Raw genomic sequence first — 9293 nt, 5'->3', positions numbered from 1 at the left:
AGAAAATTGACAGATAAATTTGTTGGGCCCCACCCCTCCTCTTTATAATTTATTTCAAATACTCAGTCCATCAAAATACACTAGAACAGCAGCACAACCACCTTACTCTGAAAGCAAATGGGAAAACTTCCCTAAATCTTGTTTCAAGAAACTACATTCAGTTTTGCTGAGCATGCGAAAGGTCCTTGGCTGCTCTCATCTAAGCCTGTGCAATGCAAGTGTTCAGGTGCCCCTTCAAAGCCCGCTGGAGATATTTTAAAGCGTCCTGAACCAAGGCAAGAGAGGTACAGAGTGCAGCAGATGCTTACCCATGCCGTATGCTCCCGCAAATAGCAGCCTTTGTATTCTATACTGTTAGGGTGTTTTATTCTTTGGAGGAACTTGACTTCCTTAATAATATCCTGCCATTTCTGTAGAAAATAAAAGGAATAGAAAGCCTTATAGAAAACTGTTACCTTTTTTTTCAGTTGTTGTTAGTTAGTATGTCATTTAATTCTTTTAAGAGGCAAAACCACCTTAAGGATCCAAAACAAAATAAATGTTCATCAACACCATGATGTTCACTGCTTAACTCCTCAACAGATCCACAAAATAAGAAGTTGGTCAACTGGGCTGTACGGGAAGAGTCCAGTGATCTCTCACCAAGGTAATACTATGTATTCATATACGTATGCACAGGATATTCTGCCAAACACTTCATATCTGAGCGAGTCCTCAAAAAAGAAGCAATCCTTTTTTAAGAGATACCATTTCTGTTGTCAAATCAAGCATACATCCCAACCTGAAGAGACATGGATGATAACTGTCCTCCAGCAGGATCAGCTGCCTCTCACTTAACTCCTGTACACAGGAAGACCCATCCCCACCAGTAACTATATTCCACTGGCAGAGGCTCCATTTATCAGCTGCCAAATACCTGGCTACTTAATTGACAATGTTTCTCCATTACTAGTTTAGTCTTTCCAAGGACCGATTTAAAATGAGTTACCTACTAGATAAGGGAATGGTTCTGCAGGAGTGAAAGAATAAACAGATAAAACAAAATCCAGGTTTATAATGAAGGGAGCTCTACCAGCACAACTTTAAAGCACAGCAGACGCCAAAGTGTCATGTTCCACCGTGTGCCTAGACAGCGCCACGACTCCCCTCGGAGGAAATCACCAAATCCTCCCCTTTGCTGCACATCCACACCTCCTCCAGCAAGAAAGGCAAAAGCTTGCAAGTGCAACAGCAAAACTACAACTACCGGAAAAGATTTTCAAAAACAAATGCAGTCGCTGAAACCATTTCAGTATGCAGATGTCAACACAACAGTGTTGACACTGAAAATGTTTTTGTGAAAGAGTCTCTGAAGTTAATCAGAAGTAGAGGAACCTCACCCAACACCAGCAGGTTCAAAAGCTCTTTTCCAGGTCTGCTAATCTCTCGGCACACACCTCCTCTGGGGTATGTCTGTGGCCAGGATTCACAGAGGGACAGAGGTCCTGCATACCCAAATGCATTGGAAAACATGGACAAAACTCAAATCCTCCCCAATAAAAATTTTAGGGATAGAGAAACAAATGAAACCAGGGAACGTGGTAGCCACGACTGAGGCAGCTTATGGACTCAGGATTTCTCAACACCAGAGACTTAATGAGAATGATGGGGGTGCAGCTATACTAAGATAAACTCCAGCATGAGAACGACTTTGTTGCCTTTTACTTTTAGGCTCAAAGGTTTTGAGGTACTAAGCAATAAAAGCCAAGCCAAGGAAGCGCCACTCTCAACTTCTATACTGGGAAGAGAGAGGTGACATGAGATGTATTCATGATTTCCTGCATTAAAAAAAAAGCTCCCAGATCACATTAAGAGCACAGTACTACATATTTCAAAGGTCTTAAACTTATTTTTAGAATAAAATAGGTCCTTATTTTTGAGAATAATTGTTCCCACCAATGATAAAATCTTATTATGAAACCAAAGTAAATATGAACGATACCAGAATGCCCTTAATCAGTTTTCTTTACAGAGGCTAGTTCGTAACTCTAGCAAACTTCTGAACAAAACAAATAAATATAGAAGTAAAATGGAAAGCGTTTTAATCCTGGTCTTATTACTTTCTTCAAAATAAAGAAACATATGCATTGAAGACAAACAAAAGCTATTTCTGAAGCATGCACAGTTTGTTTCATTCATGTGAATAGAGTATTTATAGCTCACAGTAATTAAAACAGTAGGACAAGTAGTAAGTACAAATTATTCTTTCATCAGAACACAGTTAAACAAGTCACCACAGTGACAAAATAGAAACACGCATAGCAAATTTAACTGTGAAGCTAGAATTTAGGACTGCTGGAGAGACACTGCCACCTCTACCTCCCACACAGACCCATACACAGAAAGGAAGGAATAGCTCAGCTCCTTGCAGCGCAGATGATCAATACACTTTTAAAAGGCAGGCAGAGAAAGCAGCGAGTTGTTAGGCAAACTCATCGGAGCAAGACTGCTTCTGAGACTGGAACATAGAGAACGCAGGGAGGCAACCATAAATGCCTCGAACAACATGGTTACAATAAATACTTCTGCTGAAAAATCATGCCAGGATTTGATAGACGTCGTTTACCAGAAATAATACCACATCAGCTGTTCATGTCGTGTTGGGTTTCTCCAGAAACTGTATTAGCACTTAAACATTTCAAGTAGAAAATCAATTATCTCTGTTAAGCGTCGTAGGGAAAAAACACACATCTGGGGTGGCCATGAAAACACTGAAGGTTTAAATCTCAGAGGCCTACTTCTACAGACCTCTCTGCAAAGACTGCCTTAATCCCTGGCTCTGGCAGTTCTGCTGTAATTATACTGCTGCTCAGATTTTCACACTCATTCATACACTGCTGCTTTGCTTTTGTTTTAGCTCCTCATCAGCACAACCGTTCCTGGGAAGGGTGCACTCTGCCTTACGACTTTGTGTAAGCAAGATTCCCTCTGAATCGTCCACCACTGCACCCATTGCTGGTATTCCTTTCTCCAGTAAGCAACACAGTTATTTTAAAAGGTATTTAAAATCAAATGTTTAGGGGCAACAAGACATACTAACATATTAAACTACCATTTTAAATTTTCTTTTTTTGCTTTCTACACGTTTATGTGGCTCCATATAAGAGCCCTTTGTGTCTGGAAGCAATGAGTCCTACCCAACTTCTCCAGGAACAGACTATGCAGAAATACACTGGGAACAGTAAACTGATTTGGTTTGTTTACACAGTACCCTCACTCGCCTTCACAGTTATAGGAAGGATCTCTCCTGTTGTAACCCAAGCTAATTAAAATCATCCCATATAATAATTATTTGCAATGGTCAGAATGTGATAAGCAGCACGTTCTACGTACCTCATTGGACTGCTTCCCACTATATGACATTTTCTTGATGGCCACCACTTCATTGGTGCGCACATCTCGTGCCTGTAACACAAAAACACGATGCATCAGTTTCTTCAGATCGTGATTTCCCAGGAGATGTAAACCAAACATACTCACAATGACGCAATAAAAAAATCTTTATCCACCAGTTAACCTTTCACAGAGAGTTAAACTAAAACATCCACCAAGGGGTGTGAGTGCTGCATCGATTAGAATTCCCTTCCAAAGTTACAGATGACCTCCTGTGTGTGAGACAAGGTATGACAACCTTCCGTGCTCAGCATCCAGCCAGTCTCTGCAGGAGTTGAGTACCATCACTTCTCAACTAAAAAATCACGGCTTATTTGCAGGAGTTGAGTACCATCACTTCTCAAATAAAAAATCATGGCTTACAAAAGCAGCTCTGATTCACCTGGAATGGATTTCCCCCAAATCAACTTCTCTCCCTGCACAGGTCCATTCCAGACCAGACAGAAGCAAGGCTCAGCTCCCTTGTTCCATTCCAAACACGGGCACAGATGTCACAGGATGCGCAGGAGATACCCGCTCCAGACACCGGCAGTTTTCTCCCCAGAGCTCCCACAAATTAGCTATTGTGTCTTAACAGAAGGCCGATGACAGAGAGAGATGGCAGCGATGGAAGCGACCCATCCTCAGATTCCCATTCGGAACTCCACTTGCTCAGTCCAATATTATTATTATTGACACTGCACAATAAATGCACATGGTTTTATGGCTTTTCACACTTCAAAGGCAGACTTCCTGAATTCAGACAGCAACAACCCAAGGTAAGAGGAGACAAGAAGTTTAGGTTCATTCAGCGCCAAAGCCATGGCTCGTTCACCCTGGCAGGAGAAGAGGCAGTGCTGCTGCACCTCGCAGGAAGGACGGCTCCGGACAGGATCCCAGCCTCTCCTCTGTTAAGCACGTCAGTGGCATGGGGCAGGGGTGGAGGAAAAGACCTCCGAGTCTCTCCGATAAGAATAATCAACTTGGATATAAAGCCAAAATAATGTACACCACAGCATGCACTGATGACTGACGAAAATGCTGGTTTTTAATATATCTGTACTATCAGGCACAGCCTATCAGAACATGGATTAATAAAGCACTGGGACTCTGCCTTTTGTAAAAAGGTTTTTCAGTCATGTTTTAATTCTGCTGTTCATTAAAGAGATCCCTAGAATTCCCTGTCAGTCTTTATTTCAACCAGTTATGCTAAGTTTGAACCAATACTATTTTTAGTTTTCTTTCTGTTTGAGAGGATCCTTCCTACTGTCTCGCTGAGATTTCAGTACCTCTAAGGTTGGGGGGACATGACTATCTTTGGTTTTTGGAGACAAAAATGGAAGAATAAAATTCTACCTCCTAGACCTTTACTAATTAGAGACAATCTCTGAAACATTCCAATCAGTGAAAAACTGCAATAAAAAAGGCAAGCAAAATACTAGAGTAGAGCAGAAGGAACAGAGCTCTAACAAAAGAGAGTGGGTTATTCTTCTCCTCCATCTGCAGTGTTCCAGTGTAGTAGGTTTCCTGTGTCAAGTGAAAGCTATTATTACACTGCAGAGCAGGGAGTAGGGTAAGGATAATACCAAAATGATTCAGAGGTGCTAGACTTGCAGTTTCTAAGAAACTAAAACCATGAGGTGAACCAGCAAAATTCACATCAATTATGAAAAAGAAACTTTCTGCCACTGCAGGATGTAACTGAAACAAAGAGAGAAGAGTGAACGCACTTAGCCAGTTATCACAAAAGATAAATACTACCACCCCTCCTCAAGATCACTGCTAAAAGGGAAGAAAGGCAGGTCCAACTATCAACGAAAGACTGAACTGCATTTTAAAAAAGGCAGGGGGAAGTTCAGGATTACATGGATTTTTTTTCTACTTGTTAATTATTCACACATTTATTTATCATCAACATTTTTGGTCCAGGCTGTATGCAACAAAAGCAGACTGGTGGTAGGGATGCTCTGTATCAGAAAACCCAAGCAAGCAGCTCCTGGTTGCGTTTGTCCAACACCTCCAGCCCCTCCCTGCTACGGGGAGGCAGAGAGCGAGAGCACCATCGCCGCTGACACCCCAGGAATGTTACAGTCGTGGACTTTCATTTGCTTTTTTAGTTTCCTTGTGATCTTGAATAATTGAAAAAAGCCGGTTCCTGGACAAAAGCCATGAAGATGTTACAAGGCCAGCTAACTTAAACAATCCACATGAACGAGGCTTGTTTTATGGCAGACATTTATACGCACAGATCTTGCTTTCCTCCAAAAACTCCATACAAAGGGTCAACATCTGGTGACCAGAATAACTTCAGCAGTGATACAAGCAAAGCACGAGCAAAGAAAAGGTGGAGTATGTCACCAGCTTTGATAATATGCTTTCAAGCAATTATTAACTACAATCCAATATCATATTGATTAGAGAAAGTTTAATTGCTTGCATTAGCAGAATCAAAATCCTATTAAAGAAACTTAAGGGAAGTTTTTTCCCTAGCTTTACAGAGGCATAAAGGACCCAAGACATACACTCCTCTACCTTAGTTCTTTATGCTTATTTAATTTACACTAAATTTCTCTTTCCATGTTGCCTTTCTCATCTTTTGGGCTTCTGTTTGAGGTACAGGGTACATTAAATGAAACAGGTTCAGTTTCAAGATTTTAGACCTGCTGCTAGTAAAAAGATACCATAACACAACACAAAACCTAAAGTCGAAACTTGGTAACACAGAAATAGCATCAGCATATCTTCCTTGTTGGAAACTCACTCCTTCTTGACAAAAAAAAAAAGCCCCCAAATGAGTTGGAGTAGTGCGATGCACTGTTTACGCTTTTTTTTTTTTTTCCCCCAAGTGTCAAATTAGAGGTACTTTATGTCAAAGAAGCGTGATCCAAACACGGTCTAGTAACCGCACTCCTTAGTGAACAAATACCAACCCGTAATGACTTGCTAGTCTAAAATGGTGGGGAAAAGAGAGAAAGAAGGGCCTGGAAATTAATGACCTCTTTCTATCTCCCTGCAGAAGGAGCTGGTAACAGGCAATGAGCCCTAACCACCACTGCAAAGTTCAGGCAGCCTACGAATGCCACGACGGCAGCTTCTCCTGACGTTTGGGAACGCTGCTGGCACACAGCTCACAGGTCACCCCTGGCCGTACGCTGGGTTTCCATACCCGTGTGGTTCGCGCACGCCTCTAGAAGATACAGCATTCCTGAAAAACTTCAATAGTATTTCCACATAGCAGGAAGGGAGATTTGTCTTCTCTGACATCCACTCCTTAACCAAGCGGAGTAAATGAGACGAAGGAAAGGCCGCAGGTGAGCCTGTTTCGTGAGAAAACACTTCCTCCCCCAGATCTGTTCCCAGACAGTGGCAGCTCATAGTTCTAAGCAGGGAACAAAATTAAGAAGCTTTTCCTAATTAGTTCATCTGTGCTGCATTAAATTTGTGCTGGAAGGTTCCCAACATGGTCTGCTGCAATTATTAACAATGAATAGGCATCTCATAAAATACTGACACAAATGGTTTTCTGAAGGAAAATTGGCAGGTTTGGCCACACCTCCTACAATTATAAATGTGAGAAGGTTTTCTGAGAAAAATGTTTTTTAAATTAAGGTCTCACAGTATGCACTTTGGTTAACACACAACAACCTGCAAATGAGGTTACCATGAGACATCCCACCTCTGGCTGAGCTACAGAAGCAACCTGGGAAAAATTCTGCTGTCCAGACGTTCACGTCAAATAAGTTTTATGCAGATGAACACTGGGATTCTTGCCTGCAGTAGGAAGGATGTGACAGGACAAATGACAACAAAAGCACCAGCATGCAGGTGTCAAACCCAAGGAATGGCTTTAAGGAAGCCTGGGGGTATGCACAAAGGGAGAGAGAACTCCATTTCTCTCAAGGGAGGAGAGATAAGGAGATGATCAGACCAAGAGAGCTGCACTGCCAGTCAGAATCGATGGAGCAGAAGTCCATCTTTTAATTTGCAGATAAATCCCTGCTTGCAGCATAACGATGCACCTAAAAGCTCCGTGCAAGGGCCACATTTAGTCTTTCTTTTTGGTTTGTACGCAAACACCTTACAGATACTGTGAGTCCGTGAATGGACTGAGACCGGACAGACGCACAAGGGAACATCCCTGCCCTCAACACCATGACTCACAGTAGTTTCTTTTCCTGAATACATTCAAAAAGCCCTGCGTCCACAGTTGAACGACAAAAAGAGACACAGCTAAAATTCACAAGTCATGAAGGTACTTACAAAATAAACTGCTCCGAAGCTTCCATGGCCAATCTCTCGGAGATCTGTGAAGAGCTTTTCTGGATCTTCTTTGAAGAAGAGCTCCGCAATTTCTGGGTCCTTCAGGCTGCCCGCTCGGCTGGTTGATGGCATCCTGCTGGGCAGTTAGCCGACCGACTATCTGGGTTTAAAGTGCTGCCTCAACCCTTGGTTCATCTGTATGAATGGAGCCTCTTCAGCATGGATTACTGCAAGAAAAAGATTGCAATCCTTCACTGATTATCTTCTCAAAGAGCCAGGAACAAAACTAGAGCGGAGCAGCTTCCCCTTCTTCCAGAACAAAGCAACGCAACCTATCTGCTGGGATAACGTCAGAGTCCTGCAGGGACAGCAGTCAAGCCATTTCTACAGAACAGAAACAAACATCAAAACACAAAATGAGACATATTCCTTGCTCCAGCACCTGCTCAGTCACCTGCAGAGCAGTCTCTCTGACTTACGGCAATAACCAGTTTGTCACCAGTGATCCCATATCACCCTGACAATCGCCCCCTGAAGAGTTACACACGCTACACAACTACACAACTGCATATCTATATCACGGCCGCTGCAAGACAAAATACATGGTACAAGGATTACGTGTGTGAACCACCGCTGCCATTTACCAATCTGCACTTACATTATTTTAAGTTCAGCTCAGTATTTTTTCTTCTGCAATTGTACCCCAGTTAGGAAGCAGCCAGTGATCAATTTTTACTCATTTCAGCATGCATGCGGAGACCTCGCTAAAGCTTCTGCTTCCACAACCAAATATGTTATGGTCATTTTTGGTTTTACTCATGATCTCTATCTTAAAGCACCTGCTCTTCAGAGTCTTACTCGCAAGCCCCTTCTTTCGAGAAACAGGACCCAGAACAGCAGACACCCACCTGCACACACGACCCAAGTCTTTCTGCTCTGCTTCAGCAGATGCAAACACACATTTGAATAGTGACAGCACATGGTGCAGCCTTCTGCAATAGCCCATTGGCAAACACTTTCTTCAGAGGAACCTGCAACTTCAGACACTGTTGGGAACGCACAAAACCTTTTCTGCTCACACCGTGCACTTGCTTTCATTCACTCATGTCTTGGAATCTCGCTAGAATGCAAGGATACGTTCAAGCTGTGATAAAATCTTGCTGTGTCTTTACAACAGGTGAAGCCAAACAACCATTACAAGTAAAATGTTTTGGGTTTTTTTTTTCCTCCTAAAGGAAAGCCCTGAGTATTGGGATTTCCTCTCAATTCCCTGTAAATTGTCACCAATAAAAACAATTCTGTGTCACTGGCAAACAGCTAATCACACAGCTCACTTCTTTCCAAAAGTCCCTGTGTGGACAAGACTTGTGCTTTTTTAATTCATATTTCATATCTCACAGTTGTTTTTTTAAAAAAAAAGTTTTACATTTTCATAATGGGGAAAAAAAAAGGACAACAAACCTGAGTTTAACCAATGGATCAGAAGGTTCCAACCCTGTCCATTTTTTCCTCTTTTTCTGGACACTAAACTCTACCTTTCTCCAAGGCTCTAGACCATCAATGAATCATTTGTCTTCCCCTCCCTGTGGAGCAATTCCTACAAGGATGGAAAAAGACATACA

The 9293-nt window shown here is 42.2% G+C and overlaps 1 protein-coding gene across 3 annotated transcripts in view; it reads right to left on the bottom strand.

Moving 5' to 3' along the window:
- TAOK1 (TAO kinase 1) overlaps nucleotides 1-7899 on the bottom strand; it is a 35233-nt gene extending 27334 nt beyond the window's left edge. For 2 of the 3 annotated variants that reach the window (XM_010077705.1, XM_010077707.1), the window contains exons 1-3: nucleotides 7672-7899; nucleotides 3373-3444; nucleotides 309-410 (exon numbers count right to left, since the gene is read on the bottom strand). In XM_010077705.1, coding sequence (XP_010076007.1) covers nucleotides 309-410; nucleotides 3373-3444; nucleotides 7672-7803 — 306 coding nt within the window. In that variant the 5' untranslated portion in view covers nucleotides 7804-7899. The remainder of the gene's footprint in view (nucleotides 1-308; nucleotides 411-3372; nucleotides 3445-7671) is intronic. The other variant, XM_010077706.1, reaches the window with a different exon arrangement.
- Between the last annotated feature and the right edge of the window lie 1394 nt (nucleotides 7900-9293).

This window comes from Pterocles gutturalis, unplaced genomic scaffold (assembly GCF_000699245.1).
Source record: "Pterocles gutturalis isolate BGI_N339 unplaced genomic scaffold, ASM69924v1 scaffold8013, whole genome shotgun sequence".
Lineage (NCBI taxonomy): Eukaryota > Metazoa > Chordata > Aves > Pterocliformes > Pteroclidae > Pterocles > Pterocles gutturalis.
Note: the sequence above shows the minus strand (reverse complement) of the source record. Positions and strands in the feature narration are given on the sequence as shown.